Source organism: Aythya ferina (genome assembly GCF_964211825.1).
Source record: "Aythya ferina genome assembly, chromosome: 5".
NCBI classification, from domain to species: domain Eukaryota; kingdom Metazoa; phylum Chordata; class Aves; order Anseriformes; family Anatidae; genus Aythya; species Aythya ferina.
The window spans coordinates 61,546,739-61,566,758 of NC_140301.1; the positions used below are offsets into that span (position 1 = coordinate 61,546,739).

The 20,020-nt window shown below is 53.8% G+C and overlaps 1 protein-coding gene across 5 annotated transcripts in view; it reads right to left on the bottom strand.

Moving 5' to 3' along the window:
- Positions 1–9,110: 9,110 nt before the first annotated feature.
- The window catches only part of SAMD4A (sterile alpha motif domain containing 4A), a 75,872-nt gene continuing 64,962 nt past the window's right edge, over positions 9,111–20,020 (bottom strand). For 2 of the 5 annotated variants that reach the window (XM_084521727.1, XM_084521725.1), the window contains 7 exons: positions 19,645–19,939; positions 18,731–18,816; positions 17,764–17,882; positions 16,089–16,290; positions 15,545–15,671; positions 14,550–14,633; positions 9,111–12,619 (listed from right to left, as the gene is read on the bottom strand). In XM_084521727.1, coding sequence (XP_084377853.1) covers positions 12,591–12,619; positions 14,550–14,633; positions 15,545–15,671; positions 16,089–16,290; positions 17,764–17,882; positions 18,731–18,816; positions 19,645–19,939 — 942 coding nt within the window. In that variant the 3' untranslated portion in view covers positions 9,111–12,590. Of the gene's footprint in view, positions 12,620–13,230; positions 14,634–15,544; positions 15,672–16,088; positions 16,291–17,763; positions 17,883–18,730; positions 18,817–19,644; positions 19,940–20,020 lie in introns of those variants that run through there. The other 3 variants (XR_014693792.1, XM_084521726.1, XM_084521724.1) reach the window with 3 other exon arrangements.

Sequence of the window (20,020 nt, forward strand, 5' to 3'; positions counted from 1 at the left end):
AGTCCTGCAGTGGCTGTTTCAGTATCTGGATATGTGTTTTACCTCTTTGAGATGTTACCTCTGGTGGTGTTTTATATTCTCGCTAGTATTAACCCTCTTTTTTTTTTTTTGTTAAATTTGTTTGAGAATTTAAAACACACTTTTCCTACCCTCTTAACATGCAGGGAATTACCTCCTAAGTGATTTGGAACAGCGTTTTATCTCTCTATATTTATGCACCTTTTTCTCTGTGCCTCAGAAGGTCTCACCACTTGAACTGTCGGTTTCTTACTATTTTTAAGCAAATTTTAATGGGGTGGGTGGGTGGGGAACCCAGAGTCTGTCTGCAAAGAGCTAAGATATCCAAAGAGTTTTTTAATATTTGTCTTGAGTTTTCCTTCTCGGATTTCCATGAGCTAGACTAAGAAACTAGATCTAGTCTGATCTGAAAATGAAGATTTTTTTTTCAAGCATTTCAAGACTTGCATCTCTTCTACGTTGGACCAAAGGTGGGCACTGAAATCCTGGACGCAGCACGTTGTACTTCTGCCTGTTGGCAGGTCATTCCAGGGCAAGGTAAACTGAAATGACAACGTATTTCATAAGAGCAATTGAGAAAAGCATTTCCATGGCCATCAAAATGAATTAAACCACAGTTTTCTGTCTATGTGGCAACCTCTGTATGTGGCAGTATTGGTACAAAAAGTTTCGGTCAGCTGGACTTGGCTGAACTTCTTCTACTTTGTTACAATTTTAATGGGAGTTTTGTAACTCTTAATTGGGAAAAGATGATGCGCAAATGGAAACCACCCTTCTCAAACCAAGCACAGGAGGCAAAACTTAACAAAGGAAATGTCAGCCAGGGTGTCAGATGCCCACAGCGCAGGTTCCCATAGTCACACTAGCTATGCTGAATATCAGTCCAAGATGTTCTCTGTGCTAAACCTAAAAGGCAGCTCCTTGTCTGGCAAGCTGTGTCTTACCAACTTGTGTGCATTCCTGCCTGTCACACAACCCTTCTGGGGAAACAATGAAAATCAAGCCAGGTCGAATTTCCATTGAGCCTAAAGAACTTTAAAGAGCAGGAATAAGACAGGCTTAAAACAACACAAACACACCAGTTTATTACTGGAACTACCCTCTCTTCTTGCCAATAACCTCCTGTGTTTAATGTAGTAGCTTTACCTTGGCCATCTTCACAGGGTTATTGGAAAAAATGTTTTATAATATTCTCTATCTTGGATTCTTTTGGGTTAGGTGCTACAGAAGCTTGTCTGCTAGCACGAACAAGCTGTGTGTTGCACACTTAAAAAAAAAAATACACAAACTCTACAGCTTTAGTTCTCCTTAAATGATTGAGAGCCGTTATTGCCACTTTTCAGTCTTGGTTTCAAATATTCAGCTGAAAAGCCTTAAGTCCTTCTTGCCTGAAGTTCAGAGTAAAGCTCCTTTTTAGCTCAACATTTGGGAGGTGAATTTGAGGACCAAAGAGGTGCACACATCTGTTTCCCTCTGCTCGCTTTAGTTGCTTGAAAACTGAGTCTCTGTAAACCACGTTCTTACTCCTGAGGTAGTGAAAAGTTTGTGTTTTAACCACTTATCTCTATTCAGGATAAAGTTCATATTGCACCACCGCTGTTTTTTTTTTATTTCCACGTGACCTGTAGTCCTTAAAACATACCTCTCTACTCGTGGCCTTGGATTTTGTTCACATATTTGTTGTAAGACTTGGTGCATTTTTTTGGGAACGTTAATATTGGTCAAACACATGAGCTTTAACTACAACTAGTGTGTATATATGTATAGTACGTACAGCCTACTCCTGTATCATGTTTGTTGTCTCTAAAACATTAAAGCACAGTATTATCCTTTGGAGTGGTAGCGTCCTTGGTGGCTCTGAAAGGTGATGGCATCGTGTGAGGAAGTGGGTGGGGGAGATTTCTGGGCTTGCAAGTGCTCCAGCCCTGTGATGAGATGCTCGGTTTGCTCTTCTGAAAAATCACTTGTGCCTGCTTGTTGGCAGGGCACCAAAAAAAATCTCCATCAAGATTGGTGCAACTTTTCTTGTTCTCATCTTCAGTGTCATAGGAAGCAGCAAATATCTTGGAGCAAGGAAGGGGGGAAGTAGGGGTTGCTCCCAAGTGTCCTTCTGAGGTCTCTTCAAGCTTAACTCCTGCTGTTTTACATTGCCAGGCAGTTTCAAGGGGTGAGATGGTGTCTGCTGCAGTCGGAGCTGTGGCTGCACCGACATGTGAATGAGTCCTAAAAGCTGGCTACCTCCAGAGGGGAACACTTCTTGGGCTCGTCTGCAGCCTGGATGAGAAAACGAGAGGCAGAAGAAATGAAGTGGCTGTGTAAGAGTTAGCAGTCACTTTGCTAATCTCTTACCTAGGGATCTGTGTCAAGGGACAAGATGAAACCAGCCAGGCTGGGGAAAAGGCAGCCAGGGAAGTTTTGGGGCTGCAGGCAGGGATGGGGAATGTGCTGGGCGCAGCACGCTGTGTGGGTGAGCTTCGTGGCAGTCACAAACGGACGAGGAATAATGAATGGAAGCCCCCTCCGGTCTCGTGTGTGTTTTCTAAATGGGCTGTTCTGTTTGGACATGGCTCTCCTGGGAAGCCTTGGAGCACTTTTCTGAATTGTCTTTGTTGTAAAGCTGAGCTGCTTCTGCTTTTCTCACGGCTGTATGTTAAAGCTGGTGATTATGATGGGAAATACGGTGGGAAACGGCCTTTCTGCCAAAACAGGCACTTCTGCAAGAAGTCTTCTATTCCCTGCCTCCTCCTTTTTTTTCTTTTTTTTTTTTTTTAGGTGTGGGATTTAAAAGGAACCTCCCTGTTTTTGTAATCATGTGAAAAAATCTGTTTGAGGTGAAAAAATGCTCAGCTTGGAAGTGTTTACAGCTCAAAAAATCTGGTGAGAATGGATGAGACGGCTAAGACCCAAAACTGTAAAAGACCCAAGCTCTGTTAGGAGAATGACAAACTCCTGTCCCTAAACCACCCCACCCCAGGAGATCCCATCTCTTTTAGCACAGGCTGCATTTATTTCCTGATAACCTTTAGTGCTAACCTTCAGGAAATGGTTGCTTCTCAGGTACTTTTTGATTGCCACCCATACAAGCAGCTCCTTCGTGCTTGCTCTTTCACCTTGATTTTCTTTCCAGTGTCTTCATTCATCTCTTTGGCACGTGACACAGCTGTGACTTCTCAGGGATTCACTGTCCCAGCTCCTGGGCACGGCTCCTGGGTCCTCTCACCTTGCCTTTTGCTTTCAGGTGCAGGTTTTTGCTGTGGTTCAGGTAACTTTTCTGCTGGAGGGGCTGATTGCCTCCTGGAGGAAAGAGCTAAGAGCTCCTTGTCATGTCAGGGTGCCCTTACATATCCCAGCCTCCTGTCAAAATGCATCTTCTGGGCTCCAGTGCAGCTCGTGCCCAGCACTGCATGGGGCTGGGCCTCGTGCTGCCTTCATGCCTCAAGCCAACTGTGCTTTGTAAGAGAAAGTAGAAAATCTACAAGTCCAAATATTTCTTCCTCAAAGCATCCTCTTGTGCGCAACCAGCAGCTGCTGGTGACCAAGCTTGGTGGTGAGCACTGGATGCTGCTGCCTGTGGATGGCAGATGTGGAGCCAGAAGATGCTCTTCCTAGCCAAAAACCTCTCTTCCTAGTGATTGAGTGGCTGCAGTTGAGGGCCCTGATAATCCTGGAGGCTTGATGTAGCCATCGCAACCTTCCAGCAGCCCCGTGGTTGCTTAATGAGCTCAAATTGCTCATTACCTGGCCTCTGGTTTCTGCCCCCGCTGTCTCTATCGAGTTATCGGTGTTGGGAAAGACTCCGCAGTCAGCTCTGCCCTTTGAGCTTTAGCTAAGCCCTTCTGCTGAACCCTCGGAAATAACCTTTATGAGAAGCTTGCCTTCCAGTTGTATTTAAAGTTGCGGTCATGGTTTGGTAATCAAGAGGGTATAAAAGATTAAAGCCCTTTTTAATAAGCCTGGGTCTGGGCTGGGAAGAGGGACATCAAATAAATCATTGTGCGTGGTATTCAAACCAAATTTGGATGAAATAACCCAAAGGATAGCATAGCAAGGATTATTTTTTTAACAGCTTTTGCTGTGTGCTTGGTGGTGGAGGGTTGCAGGGGAGGCAGAGCGTGCCCACTGCCTCACCTCTCTGCACCCCTGCTCCAGTTGCAACAGGAAAGCAAAGGTTAAAACCCTGCTCTAAGGGTCCTCGAGCTCCACGGGCCGATTTATTAAATTATTTTAAAAGTGCTAAAACAAATTAGAGTCTTGCTTCTTTTCCATGGGGTGTCCTAATGCCAGTGAGGCAGCGACTCCTGCGGGGCTTCATGAGTAAAGGAGCAGCAGGGCTGTCTGGCTTTGTCCCCTCTGCACCAGGGAGGCACCTGAGGTTGCCCAGAGGCTCTTCCCACCCTCCTGTCCATCACCCACGCACGTCCAAAACCCTTTCAGCCAGGGACTAAGGTCCTGGGGTGTTATCTTTACATTAAAACCAGTGGTACAAAGGGCCTGTGGCTTTTACCTCCTGCGGGAGGCAGAGCTCAGCCATAGCACGCTCCTCCTGCTCTAGCCATAAAAATCACCAGTTTTGGGGTCTGTGGGTACGCTAAGTACCAGGAGATAAAAAAAAAAATCCCTCAAACACCTGCCCTGTTGCTGTCACTGTTGTGATTTACCCAAGGGATGAATTTAGGGCCTGCAGGATCTCCGTTTTCCAGGTTGTGCAGGGTCACAGCCTTAGCCCTGCATCAACCCTTCACACGGGGACCTAAATCTGAGCTCCGTGGGGGTGTCAGCCGGGGGCTGTGCACACCTGAGGTCCCTGCACACCTGGCCGGGACCCTCCTGCTCCCATTGTCCCCAGTGCTTGTCACTGGGCGGGTGAACTGGGGGCGCAGCGACTGCTACCATATGAGAAAAATGAGGATGGAGGAAAAAAGAAACTCAGACAGGAAAGGGTTTTGTAGGAAAGCAGCAACAGTGGGAGCAATAGCTGGTTGTAAAGATCCTGTTCTTCGGCTCGGCGATGCTCCTGCCATGCTCATTTACACCCCGAGGAGCAACAGGGCAGGAGGACCTGGCTGGGTGGCAGCACCCCGGCCGCAGCCGGGCACGCACAGTCTGTGGCTCCCTCTGCTGAGCCTGGCCTGGAGCTCTCGTAGGAGAGGAGGGAGAGCTTGCACGGGGCTGGAAGCACTTTTTGGGATGGCTGCAAGGCTTTGGGCCTCCCCACCGTGGGGTGATGCTGCATCGGGAGCCCCTGCGCAGGGCTGGAAGAGGCAGTGGCTTCAAAAAAAGCAGGGGCTAAGCTGCCAGGATGGTCTTTTATCTCATCAAACCTAGTCAAAAATCTGTTCTCTGTACAAAAGTGGGATATCTGTCTGAGCTGGACAAGTTGTCCTCCAAACGGGATAGAGCAGCAGGAGGTTTTTTTAGAGGAAAGAAGGGAAATGCTGCTTTGCTCCTGCAGGCACCCACCCTGTAAGCGCTGCCCACGGGTGCAGCATCAGGCCCTGCTCTGCCTGCGCCTGGCTTTCGGCTCCTCCCTAAGCAGGGGCAGAGCCGGGGGCATCTCCCACTGCTTGCTGCAGGGAGAGGGCTGCTCACCCCCAAATTAGACAGCGTGGGTCCAGGATATACCTGTGTGAGCCCTCATCACCAGCTGCCTTGCTGGGATGTGCAGAGGAGCGGCCTTTGTAAGGCTGCAGACACTGCCAATGGAGGGATCTATAGCTATAGAGATCGAACCTGTATGGATTTATGGCATCCATGTGCACGTGGTGGGCTCTCACTATGGTCCTTACAGCCGGAGATTTTGGTTTTGGCTGAAAGCTGGGGGGGAATGGGGGACTATAGGGGCTTCAAAGAGAAAGTAGGGAGTCAGGGAGGGGGCAGAGCACCTCAACACACCTGAAGTAACGCATGGCAGAGCCCTGGTTGTGTCAGGCACTGGTTTTTAGCATCAAGCCCTAAATAAACCTTCCCCTGGCAGTCCCGCAAGCCACGTGCTGTGGGGTGCCGGGGTCCTGCAGCTGCCGGGAGGCTGTGCTGGGGCTCCAGCCCATGCCAGGACCCCAAAACACAGGGTGTGCACTGGGATCCAAGGGCAGATCCAGAGCCTGAGGGTGCCAGTGCCAGCCTTACGTTACAGAGCTATTTGCAGAGCCCTCGGCTGGCAGGCAGGCAAATAAAAATAGCTCGGGGACACTGCTGAGCCCGGCAGTGAAGGCACTGCCAAATGTCTCCGCCACCGCAGCTGGATGGGGCTGGGCTGCACAAAGCTGCAACCGGCCCCCCGCAGCCCCCAGTTCGGGTGCTTCATCCCCAGTGAGGTTTGGCATCACTGTCCCATCACGAGGGGGTGACAGAGGCCACGATGAGCTTGCAAAACCCTCACGTCCCTGGCTGCGAGCCCCATGCTGCCAGAGAGGGCAGGGATCTGGTGAGTCTGGGGAGTGGGCTCCTCGCTTGAAGGCAGCCCCTCGTTATCCCCCAGCCAGACACCTTGGGGAATTAATTATTTCCTCTCCACCCAGATTAAACTTTTCTATATTGGGAAATCCCTGCCCACCACCAGTGATTGTTCCCCTGGGTGGTAAATGGGAGCACTTTGCACCTGCACGGGGAGCCTGAGGTCAGGACACGCCGGGAGCAGGCTGCATCTCCTCCAGCCTCTCAGGCAGGCTCAGAAAAGCCCCTGTTATAAGAACAAGGGGTGTGTGTGTCCCACACAGGTGACAGCACACTGCTGTGAGATGTGCCGGGGACACCGCACAGCCTGGGGCTGCTCCACCAGCTCCGAGGGGCTGGGATGGGAGAAGGCTGCAAAACCACAGCCTGCGTGAGCCCGACTGCCCCGGCTCGCTGGCTGGAAGGGGCTCAAACGTGTCGTAATCGCCGAGCCCAGGCTGGTAAAGCTGGGATGGCTCCGCATCAGCATCTCCTGACAGCATGGAAACGTTTCTTCCCCAGCCTTTCCTTTTTTAAGCCTGTTTCCAGTTAGCCCGTCAGCGGGCCCTGCGACTTTCCCTAACCGCACGGCTGCTGCAGACTTCCCTTGGAGCCCTTTCAGCCCGTCTAGCTCCAATTTTCCACCCTTTTTTTTTTTATTATTATTTTTTTTCCTTTCCCTTTTCATTCAATATTAGCGCAACAAACACGTGCTTTGAAACCCAGACTGCAGACGCACGTACGTGGAAAGTCAAACTGTTTGTGGAAGGAAAGAGCATTTCGCTGGGTTTTAGGTGAGGCTTTTCTTAGCCGCCCGGCGAGGGCGAGGCGCTGTGTGGTCGGAGGGTGCCGGTCCCTGTGTGCTGCTCTCCCAGACAGGGTAATTCGGGTGGGATCCAACACCTCTGTGAGGCGCTGCCCAGGAGCATCTTTAAATGGAAGGAGCCTGAGGAGATGCTGCTGGGGGCTCGGCCTCCTGGTCGGGCTCAGCAGGGTTTTGCTGGGAGTTTCTTCCAGGGAGAAGCAGATGAGGCGCTCACACAACCTGAATAAGCCCATATTTGCAGGTCTTTTCCTCATGAAGGATGTTAGTCCCTTGAAGGGATGCTGTGACAGGGCGCCAGCCATCCTGGAGGTCTCTGGCGAGCACCTACAGCATCCTCCTGCTGCAGGTGGTCGAGGAGATGAGGGGAGATGCTGTGCTGCACCTCCTGCTTGCAGGGGACAGGGACAATGTATAAACATCCAGGGATGAGGCTTGGGTAGCCAAAATTCACGTGGATTTGGGTCTGGGGAGGGATGTGGGTATGTACGAGTCCCTGGGACCTGAGGGGAGGCACCCATGGGTGCTGCAGGAGCCACAGGGAGGCCGCTCTTGGTAATCTCGGGAAGGTCACGGTGATCAGAGAGGTTTCTGAGGCCTGGATCAGAGCAAATGTTACTCCTTCCTTTATGGAAGGGGCACTGGGGAGCTTGAAGGTGCTGGAGGAGCTAATCCTGGGCACAATTTCGACACCTGAAGGACACGGAGGTGATGGGAGCAGTCAGCGGGGGCTCACAGAGGGACGTCGGGCCTGGCCGGCCTTTAATGACGAGGCAATGGGCCCAGTGATCGAGGGGCAAGGGCGGGTGTTTTATTGTGGCTTTAGTGAGCTTTTGGCTTTAGTGAACAACTCAGCTGTTGTCCTAGGCTCCCCAGTGCAGGAGAGACAGGAGCACCGTGATGGGCCACGAGGCTGATTTAGGGCTCAGGGCGGTTGTCCTTACGGGAAAAGGCCGGAGGAGCTGGGGCTGAGAGCCTGGAGAAGTGGAGGCTCAGGAGGTTCCTACTGATGTCTGTAAGCACCTGATGGGGGTAAAAAAGGCAGAGCCAGGCTCTTCTCAGAGACACAGGAGGCAATGGGCACAAGCTGAAGTCCAGGAAATTCCATTTACGTGCCAGAAAATGCTTATTTTTTTACAGTAAGGGTGGTCTAAGCCCAGAACAAGCTGCACAGCAAGGTTGTGAGGGTGCCACCCCTGGAGATGTCCCAAACCCCATCAGCTGAGGTCCCAAGCATCAGCTGGGGCTGGGTGGGACGATGGTGTGCTCATGCCATGTACTGAGCTCTGCCTCTCAGGGCCCAGCAATAGGTTTAGTGCTAAAACAAAAGTTGGTTCTGCCCAGAGAAGAGCTGTTGGGAACATGCCAGCCCTTAAAGACCCCACAAAAGCTGAGAAAATATGGGAAAACCTGAAGTCGTGGTCCTCACAGCGATTCAGCCCAGCCTTATGGCATGACCCAAATGCTGGGGCTCACTGACAAACCGCTTGCCCCATGTGCAAGGGGAAATGCTGCTGGTGCCCCGATTCCTGGAGCCCCAATTCCTGCCGATTTCCAAAGAAATCTGGTATCAGCACAGCTGCCAGCGCGTGGGCAGCCCAAGGGGACAGATAAGAGGCTGCGTGGGGAATGCCGGGGATTTGTAAGCAGCAAACTCCTACCATGGGATTTATATAAAGCTAAAACAACCGCCCCGCAGAGCTGAGCTACTCCTTTCCTCCCATCCTTTACCCCACCAGGCTGGCCATTTATTTTGTGTTTTTTATTATTATTTTTTTTAAGCGACCATCTGCCAACCTGCCAAAAAGAGAGTAAATAAAGAGGCGACACACCCCAGTGTTACAAAACCTTGTATTAATCATCTCCCTTCACTTTCAATATAACGTTGATATGAAATATAGCCATGATTCCTAGTTACATGGGAGGAAATGAGTAATAAATACATTGGAGCAAGTTTAAATCACAAGGGTGTTTCACTGGTAACAACATTTGAAAACTGTACACTTGCAAAGACCAGCATCTCCAAACATTAGTATTTCTTTATATCAGGAAGCTTTTACATGTAACAAACATGCTATTTCCATATATGACAAAATTTAAAAAATATGCATTGCTTGGCAACATTAACTAGGCAAAAATATTTCTTTGTGCACTAACTTTGTACAGAAAAAACAGGACTAAATGCATGCATGTACAATAAAAGTCTGCCCGGAAACGGCATGCAACAGAAGAGAGTTCAAAGCTCTTTAAAGTAAGCTTACAATATGCATAAATACATAAGGGTTATATATTAATAAGGGAGGAAGTTTTCTGTTTAACATTATTAACATTCCTGTTTTTTGTGTTTTTTTTTTTCTTTTTTTTTTTTTTTTCTTCCTATTCCTCCCAGAGGAATACACATTCACCTTTAAGTAAAGATAAAGGAATACAAAAAATAAAACTCACTTTGCAAACTCTGATGACTTGTATAAAATCAACTTTAGTGTTCTATCGGAGCTGTGTGCAAATTATACGTCTGCAGGACCTACTTTCCATCAGGCACATCCAGAAAGCCAACCCGGGAGGGGCGCATCCCCGCGCCCCGACATGGAGAAAGGTGACAACAGAAATCCTCGCGCTACGTGCTGACCCAACCCTGGCCCGTGGCGAACCCCCCCCAGCGATTTGTGTCACGAGCCGAGCACCCAAAGGTGCCGGCTCGCATCAAGCGCCCGCGCTCCTGGCTCGGCGAAGGCCTCGTCCTTTCGGGGAAGGACGGCGACACCTCAAAAGAAAAGGGCTTTTCCTCAGCGTCGCGGCCCCGCGGGGCCATCCCGGATTGGGGTGCCGGGTTTGGGGCCGCGGGCATCAGCACCAGGAGCCGGTGGGAGCCGCCGGGGCCGCGCGCCCGACGTGGGGCGAGACCAAAAATTTGGTGAGCGCCGGCGGGCCGGGAGCCGCAGGGAACAGTTGCACGTGGGGTGAACGGGTGAATACAAAAAAGAAAGGCACTGCCGCTTTATTACTAAATATTTGACTTCACAGCCTCATTCATGCAACTGTTTTTTTTTTTTTTTTTCAGTTTTATTTTTTTATAAATAATTTTATTATTATTTTTTTTTTAATCTTAGGATTTTATTTGCGTGTTTCTTTTTTTTTTTTTTTAAACAGAGCTCTGTTACCTGCACTCAGCACAGGCCTCCCACAGAGCCAGGAAGGACTTCCAAAATGTAACTGAAGCCACTTTTTTTTTTGTTTTTTCTTTTTTTTTTTACTTAAAAACAAGGAACAGCAAACGCAACTAAGTAGTTATTAACCTATACACTGTCAATGGAAAATAAGCTTAAAAAAAAAAAAAAGAAAAAACAACAACAAAAAAAGAAAAAACAACAAAAAAGAAAAAAACAACGAATTATTTGGTGGTTGTTAATAACAGACATTATCATGGTTACCAGCCATAGCAAGTTCACAAGTAATATATCCAAAATAATCTCTCTAACAATCAGATAACCTCTGTTTCTATATTCAGCAAAGGAATAAATAGAATCTCAGCTTCGGGTCTTCCTTTCCAAAGCCTGGCGCCGCGGTGCTCGCGCTGGCCACGGGTGCTGGGTGCCCCCCAGCCTCGCCGCGCCCCCTCCCCTGCCCCGCTCATTTTTCAGGCTCCTCGCAACACTTCCCAGCCCCTCCTGGGCTCTGGTTTTCCTCCTCCACTCTCCTCCCCCCGGTAAACATCACCTCAAGCCTTCCGGTAAACAGGAAACCAAGAAATAGCAAACATAAAACATTTGGCACTTTTTTTTTTTTCTCATATATATATAAATCTACTTCAAAATGCTGCATCAAAAATGGGTTTCCAGATCTGCCAGCAGCCCTCTCCAGCCCTCAGCCCGCTTTGGCAATGCCCCTGCCGAGGGCTTGGCCCCGAAACCCCGCTCCCAGCAGAGGTTTTTGGCCGAGCCCCTTCTGGCAGCGCCGCCGTGACCCCGCTCGCAGCCTCCACTTAGCTCAGCCCGGGCTTACAGCAAAACCAACCCGCAGGAGACCACCCTCCTGCCTTGAGCAGTCGAGATTTCTTTAATTGTTATTAATTTCCTCCACCAAGGCTCTTAGAGGAGGTGGGCATGAGCCACTGTGACCCACATCCCCTCCCTGGTGCGTTTCGTGCCCCAAACCGGGGCGGCCTTTTGGTGCTCACTGCGCTCTCACTCAGTTATTTGTGCACGATAAACGTGTGCTCGCTCCCAAACCTCCCCTCTACCTGGCGGCCAGGACCCCCCCGGCCATCCCAGGGCTGGAAAAGCCCCTTTTTAACGGGGTTTTGATGGGATTTAGGGGCGATTCGGGCAGGCTGGGCAGATGTGTAAAGCCAGGATGCAGCACCTTCCCGCTACCCACAAGACAGAGAAACGGACACTCACCGCACACAGCATCGCCCCCTCGCCGACATCCCCGGGCCCTTGGCCTCGCCGGCCACCACGAGGGCGGCCGGACAGACGGACAGACGGGCAGACGGGCAGACGGACACGACCCCCCCCCCCCCAGCAGCAGCGGGAGGGGAGCGCGCGCCCTTCCTTTGACACCGCCGCCGCGTAAGCAACAGGCAGGTCGCCATTTCGGGTGCTCTTTTGCAAAACTGAAAGGAAGGTTTGTTGGATCGTGTTTTTTTTTTTTTTTTTTTTTTTTAATTATTATTTTTTTGTTGTTGTTTTATTTTTGAATTTGCTCGCCCTTTTTTTTTCGGCTGCTGGTCCAGCCCCTGAGAACTCAGCAAAACGCGAGCCGGCGATGCCATGGGGCGTTTTTGCAAATGGCACCGGTGGGACAAGGCCAGGGACCGGGCAGGTGGCAGCACCCACGAGGTCCCCACCAACCCCAGCCCTTGCAAATCCTCCCCAAAGGGCTTTGGGCACCCGCAGGTGCTACGGATTCGTTGCCTGGTTCAGAAACAGGGTCTGCCCACGGTGCGCTGGTGAAACCTCACTGTCAGCACCTTCCTGCCGCGTCCCCCCCACCCTCCCCATGCTTTTTTTTTGTGTTTTTTTTTTTTTTTTCCATCATCGCCATTTATTTTTTTTTTGCCGTTTCCCCCCTCCCTAGCATGGATGTAATAAATGACAACACAAATTCCAAGTCTAGTGATATGTTCACAAGGACAATCTACACATTCACAAAATTAAAACAGGAGAGAGAGAGAGAGAGAGAGAAAGAGAGAGAGGAGAGAGAGGAAAGAGAGAAAAGGATGCAAGCTGTCGCTGAGGCTCCCGCGCGCGCCCGGACCTCGCCGCTGGACCCGCAGCAGTTGTTCTCCCGGCCAGCGCCGCCGCCGCGCCGTCCTCTAGATCGTGGAGGTCCGGTCGACACCATCTGCAAGCAGGAAGGGAAAATTAGAAGGGTCCTGGGGGCTCACACTGCTCCGCTCCCCCCCCCAGAGATGCCCTGCAGTGAGATGGTAGCGGGGTTATTCCCCTCCTTCCATCCTCGCAGTGGGGTGGGGAGGGTTTTGGGGTGCTGGTGATGCCCTCCCCAGTCCCTGTCCCACCCCTGGATGTTCCTGCTCTGTCCCCAGGTCACTTTGTGCAGGAGCAGAGGGGGTTTGGGCAGCTTGGGCTTGCGGTGATGTGGGTGCGAGTTTGGGACCCCCAAACTGTCCCAACTGCATGGGGACAGGGCTGGAGCTGGCCCCGGGGTGCTGCCTTGTCCCCATCCCAGCTAATCCAGCCCGGCAACGCCTGTGCTGCAGGGCTGGACACACAAAAACCCCACAGGTCACTTCTGGCTGCCCCCAGCCCCCAATCCCCGTCCCAGCAGGGCTGCCTCCAGCCGCAGCCCAGAGCCCAGCAGTGAGGGATGCGCGACCCACCCCAAAACTGCACAAACGACCCTGCTGCGAGCACCTCCCTCCCCTCCTCCCCGGCACACCGGGAGCTTTTACTGGGGCACAAAGCACACCCCGGCCCCATTCCCAGCCCTCTGGGCCGGCTCCCACAGCACCAGATGCTCCCCTGCAGGAGCTGGGGCAGAGCCCAAGAGCTCCTCGGCACCCCCCAAAGACCCCATCCCAAACCCCCGGGGCGCACAGCGGTGCTGCCCTCTCCTCCGCCACCCTGCACAGTGCAGAAGGGGCTGGGATATGCTCGGGGGGGGGGCACACGGGGACAGGACACAGCGGGTTTTGTCACACCGCCCCGAGCACCGCCACCGCCTCTCCTTCAGCTCGGCCGGGCGGAATTTCAGACTTGAAAACAAACAGGTTTGTTACTCTTTTTTTTTTTTTTTTTTTTCCCCAAAGGTTTATTATTAATATTATTATTATTATTATTATTTTTTCGCAGAGCTATTTATAGCACGACCGCTTTGGAGAGGCTTGGGGTATGCGATCTGGGGAAAAAAAATAACTCGGAGGAGCAGTACCCTGCGGAGGAACAACACAGTTAAGCCTCGCCTGGGCACACGCCGGAGGAACGCTTCGGGTGACAGCAGTGTCCTTGTTTTCACGGCCAGGGGTGCTGCCAGCACCCTGCTGCCTCGTACAGTCCTCGCTCCCACGTCTCTCTCTCTCTGTCTCTCTCCCCGGGACGGGCCGTGCCATCGCTGCAGGGAGCCGCGCCGGGGGCACCCGTCCTCCCCGCGGGCTCCCGTCCTCCAAAGTCCGTCCGTCCGCGACTTTCAGGGCACGAGCTGGGAATTCGGGAGGGTCTGGGCGCCGCGGGCTGCTGAGCTCGTCCCATTTTTGCAGGCTGGGCTGGGGGCTCCCGTGCTATCCGCGCTGGCAGGTCCGCTGCATCGGTCGGGGGCGCGTGCGGTGCCTCCCCGGGGGTCTCCTCACCCACCTTCCCTGCCCCTGCTGCAGCCTGGCCCCCTCCTCCCTCCCCACACATCATCCCCATGGACATCGCTGGTGCTGCGCCCACAACGGGACAGCTCCAGCCCCGGGGTGCCTCGGGGTTCCCACATCCCCCAACAAAGCGGGGCCGGGGCTGGCAGAGGGGTAAAATGCTCCAGAGCCTGTGAACTGGGTGGCGTTGCTGCTAACTACCAGCAGACTAGTGAGCTACCACTAATTACGGTTAGCAAGCTAATTAGTGGCTACGAAGCACGGGCTGTGCTAGTGCTGGCCGTGAGCCCTGCCTTCGGTTTTACCCCTCTGCCCCGACGCGGGAGCAGCGTCCGTCCCGGCCCGTCCCTCAGAGCCACAGCCTGTCCCAGCCCTTGGGGGGCGCGGGGCAGCTCCCGGGGGGCTCGGTCGAGGCCGCTTGGACGTGCTGGAAGAGCCCGAGGAGGAGGGAGTGCTCACCGCTGAGCGCGTGCTCCGTCATGCTCAGGCACAGGGACTCCAGCCTGTTGTTGATGTCAGGTTCAGTCACCGGCACCTGGAACTCTGCAGGAGACAGGGAACAGGAGATCCCGGTCAGGGGATGCGCTGGGGACCCTGCCCCATGCCCCAGAGAGCACTTACGGGGTGGGAAATGCCCTTTTGGGTGGGTTTCTCCAGCTCCAGGCAAGACCCACCCGCACCCCAAGGCCGTTGTTATTGGATTTGGCACTTCACTTTCTGATGCAATAACCTCAGGCAAGGGAAGTTTGCCAAAATCGTCATTTTCGCCCCATATTTGCATGCAAGGAGGTGCAATTTGGGATTGCAACAGCAGATGAATGGACACGAGGGGTGGGGGGCTGCTGCTGAACCCCTTGGCTTTCCCATCGGTGGCCAAAAGGCGCCGCTCCTTCCTTTCCCTAAATACCCCGCTGTAACCGATCTGCAGCCCCATCCCAGGCAGTATTTCAGGGTCAAACTCGCCCCGGTGCGGGCTTTAAATAGCACACACGTGTGAGGCCGCTCTCAGTCCCCAACCCCAGCCAGCCCCGGGGGCTTGCAGGACCCCAGCGAGGATCCGCCGCGGTGCCCAGAGCCCATTGATCCGCCCCTGGTGCCCGCAGAAGCGTGCCCTTGTCTTGGGGTTTGACCTACAGGCGAGAGCAGGCACTGCTTTGGCCATACAGGACTTCTGCTGCCAAAATGAGGGGGTTCAAACACCACACTGCCCTGTCCCTCATGATGAGCTGCCACGGGAAGGGCATCGGTAAGAAAAACCACGCTCAGAGGATGATGAAGTAAAAAGGGGACGCGAGTCCCCATGGGAAGGACGGTCTCTTTATAGGGTCAGGCTCCGTCCCCGCTTCGTTCCGCCCTCTGCTCTGCCCAAGGGCACCCTGGTGGCTGTTTCCACGCCACGGACGCTCATCCCTTTCGAGGTGTGGATAACAAAAAGGCGAAGGTTTGCTTCCTACCTGGCTGCTGGAACATCAGCATGGTCTGCGGGGAGGTGTGCACCGGCAGCGAGCGCGTCCTCTGCACCGAGCTGTGGCTGCGGCTGGGCATGCTGTTGCTGCCCCCGGGGTTGGCAAACCAGAGGTTCTGCGGGGGAAAAACAACGGGACGGCGTGAGCTGTGAAACAGCACGAGGTGTTCGGTGATGTCCATGAGATGTAAAAGGCGTGAGATGTTCGACAGTGTCCATAGGGACATCGGCTCCACCATCCCCATGGGTCTGACCCCTTCACCCTGCAGCCCTGTGTTTATTAATTGAGTTTATTAATGAGTTTCACGCACCCCTACACAAAAACAGCATCCCTGTGGGCTCATTTTCCCCCTCCAAGTGGCCGTGTGCCCCCCTCCATCCCCACCCCACCTCCCTTTTCCCTGCCCCTCTGCAGGGAGGGGAGCGCCCGCAGGTAACCCCGCACCCTGCACACACACCTTGGGCTTAAAAACGGGGAATCCGGGCAAATTTGAGGAGGAAAAGCCAAGAAATCGTATCGAGCTGTGACCAACCTGCCTGCCTTGCTTGAGGATGGCGGGGCTGGCGGCGGGGCTGCGCTGGGGGGTGCCCAGCAGCCCGCTGGGCCCCAGCAGCCCCAGGCGGGCGGTGGGGAGGTTGCGGGAGGGGATCTGGAACTGGCGGGGGTTTCGCCTGCCCAGCCCTGCCCCGGCGGATCCGGCGGTCGGCAAGGAGTTGGACTGGCCAAAGCCTCGGCTGCGGAGAGAAAAAAAATCGGGGTGAGGTGGTGGGGGGGTTGTCAGGAGGTCCCGCTGCGGACCCCAGCCCGCAGAGCGGTCCCGCAGCATCCTCCCTCCTGTGGGAGCCCCCCTCCCGCACCTCCCAGGTTAACATTCATTTTTTTTTTAGGGTTATTTTGCTGGTGCGAAGAGCAAAACGGCCCGGAGCTGAGCTCAGACATCATTTGGGCAGACCCCGAGCTCGGGACACGAAACTGCCTGAGCCCCCACGGGGTCGGATGTGCCAGCATCCCTCCCCGGGGTGGTTTTGTGCATTTAAAAGCAAGGAGAGGAACGAGACAAAAACAACCGGATAAGCCTCGGGAAGCCACGCAGCGGGTTTCCGACCGTGCTCAGAAGCCACGGGCGGGCTGGGATCCCAAAACTGGATCAAGCTGCTGGGCGGAAGCACGGCTGAGTTTCTTTAAACCTCGGCCAAAAAAACGCTCTTGCCATTCAGCCCACGAGCGCCGTGAGAAAGGCAGAATCGGCCGCGTGGTCTCGCGGCATCCCAGGAGCAGGAGGCTCAGAAGGAACTCAAAGTGCAACCCACCAGCACCCGGAGGCAGCGAGGGAACCCAAGAGCAGCTCAAGAGCATCCCCCCAGCGGCTCTGCCAAAGGGACTGTGAGCATTTGGGGCTGGCATCTCCACCTTGCGCCAGGGGCCGGACCAAATGGGTCTGTGAAAACCTCTGTTCTTGTCTGTTCTGCTCCTGTGCCTCCTGTTAACACTGAAATTATTTGGATTTCCCATTCCAAAACGCTTCATTTCATTCTGCTGGGGAAAACTCCAGTTCTGCTTTCGTTGCTGCGGCGTCCCTGGATGTCCCAACACAGTTGGTTCTCCCCAGAATTATTATTATTTTTTTTTTTTTTTGAGAAGGGAGAACTTGCACAAGCTTACAATTAAATACGCTCAGCAGAACGAAACAAAAGGCTGACGTTATTGTTAAAACCGGGCTAAAAATATCCTTTCTTGAAATAACCCGGCCGCTTTCTAGGATCCCCCGAAACTCGGCGTGGATGTGAGTGCAGGGGTGTCCGTAGCACCGCGCCGTCTGACCGCGGCCCCCGCGCCTCGTGTGGGCTCCCAATCTTTTTTGCCATTTCAGGGCTTTTTGGTAAAACTCCAGCACTGATATAAAGAGTAAAGGGGTGGAAGGACAGAGAGGGAAGGACAGGGCAAGCACTGGAGGATGCTCTCCTCTCGCTCAGCCCCTCGCCGGCTGAGCTGCAATCTGTGAAATGGGTGCGGTGCTTCCCTCCTGCTTTTTTACCAGGTTTAATCCCTCCAGTGCCTGGGACAGGGGCAAGGCTGATGCTCGGTGCAGGGGTAGCACGAAGCAGCAGCTGCCCTTGGAGCATCCCGGCCCCAAATGGGAGATTTGAAGCCGGGCACGGGGCCAGGCTCCGTCCCCAACCCCGCAGCCGCCCCCAGCGCCCGCGTACCTCCGCTGCTGCCGATAGCCCGACAGCTCCAGGAGGGATTTCCGAGGGAAAGACCTAAAGAGTTTTTGCACCTGCTGTTTCCATGACAACAGCCGTTTCTTCTGGATCTCTGTAAACGCCTGCCCAAAAAGAGAGAAAACGGGGAAACACGTGAATGTTTTCCTGAGCGGAACGGGGAGGGATGTCTACGTACGTGCGTGGAAAGAAGCAGGCAGCGGTGTGATCCTAACCCCACCAGCGGGTCCAGAAGCAAACCCTGGCCTCCCTCGGGGATTTACCCATCTCAGGACAAAGCTGCCACCCCCCTGGGCAGAGCAGGGCGTCCCCAAAACCCCCACTGTGTCCCCTCCCCATACTACCCCCGCATTGGACCCTGTTCCCATCTCTTTCTTGGGGCCAGGCTCTGCTCCTGACCCCAACACCCTTGGGGGGGTCACCTAGGGCGAGCCCCAAACCCTTGGGGCTCCCAGTAAAAGGTCACCCAGGCAGGGGACGGGACGGATCCGTCCCAAAACGGCCGCTGCTGCAGGCTGGTGGTGTGGGTTACGGGGGCACCCACGTGCCCGCCGCCGCTAACTTTAGACACCTCCGCGCCGCCAGCGCAGGGGAGCAGAGGTCTCCGGAGGACAGCCTGCAGGCTAATTAGCACCTGGCTTGATTGCTCCGAGCCCACGGGGTGGCTGTGCCCGAGCTGTCCCCTTCCACAGCCCCGCACGGCTGTCTAAAAAGCCTCGGCACCGTTTCCAGGCCCTGATGCTCTCCAAAAAGCAAATAAGCTGCAGCACGATGCGCTCGCCCCTCCAGCTCCTTGCCCCTGCAAAGCACCAGGAAAACCATCCCCGTGGGGGTGTCCCCTGCTCTTCCACTCTGTATTATGTGTTAGAAACCAGAGCGTTTCCATCAACAGGGACTTTGGGAACGGTTTCGGAGCGATGAGAAGAGTTTGGTAGGATGTGCTGCCACTCACCTCGTGAATTAGACACTTGTCTATGAGCTGTAAATAGGAGCTTATGTTCTCTTCATCGGGTCGGGAAACTAAAAGCTGTGTGCATACTGCAAAAAAAAGAGAGGAGAGAAATGGTAACGGGGCTACTGAGCTGGGAGCAGGGCTTCAGATGCTCCATTTCTCTTCATCAATGAGAAAAAAAATGCCCGTCCCCAATTCCTGCCGTGCCGTCCTATCTTTAGGGCCAGATTTTGTTCTCAGTTACGCTGGTGAGCGTCCAGACGGGCACCTTCTAAGTCCCCAAAATTAGACCCGGGCAAGCCAGGAGCGCAGGCCCTGCCTGCCTTCCCCTCTCCCCATGACGACATGCGAAAGGCAGCGTCAGCAAGAAGATCTCCTGCTCCCAAAAGCTGCCCCCGCTGCGAACGGGCTCCCAGGGGTGACAGCAGGATTTCAACCTCTTTCTGAGTGCATGCTGTAAAAGCAAGCGCAGAGGAATCCCCTGGGAAATTTTACACCAAGTTCCTAGATAGAAAACGTGTTTTTTTGCAGAAAGGGCCTGAAGCAGGGACAGGGCTGGGGTTTCCTTTGAATCCCTACAATTTCTTTTCCGTTCCTCATCTCCCGTGTGAGCCTGTGGATGCTCCCCGTCCCCCTCACCTCTGTGCAACCAGCACCAACACCTCAGATGGCACCGAGGGGAGGTAGGACACGTCTGAGACTGCACAAACCTGCTACAACAGCCCTGTGTATGGCACACGATGCTGCTCCCCACCTCACATGTGTTAAGCCCAACATGATGCCCTGCACCCTACACCCGGCGTGGAACAGCACCTGTGCATTTTGGTGTCCTGCATCCAAACCGGGGCTTAAAAAGGATCTCGGACCCAGCTTTTCTGCACTCAGGACGCCCAAAAAACCCCGCACCCACTCACCTTTCCCCATCACTCTGGTGAACTGGCCGGGCAGGTCGCCTTCGGGCAATGGGGCCCCCCCCGACTCGCCCTCGCAGCCCGGCAAGTGGTGCTGCTGCATGCCCCCCGTGGCAGAGTCCTTGCAGTCGGAGCCTTGGCTGTCCGAGCCCAGCAGGGACGGGGGGTGATGCGAGTCCGCGTCCCGGCCGTGCTCCTCCGGGCTCGAGGTTTGGGAACAGTAGGCTTTGATGGGGGTGAGGATCATTTGGTGTAGTTCCTGCAGCGGGACGCGCAGGTTGCCGCCTTCCAGGATGTCCTGAGGATTCAAGAGAGGAGAAAAGGATTTGTAGTGACAATGGGGCATCGGTTGAGAACCAGACCGGCACCATTCATCCCA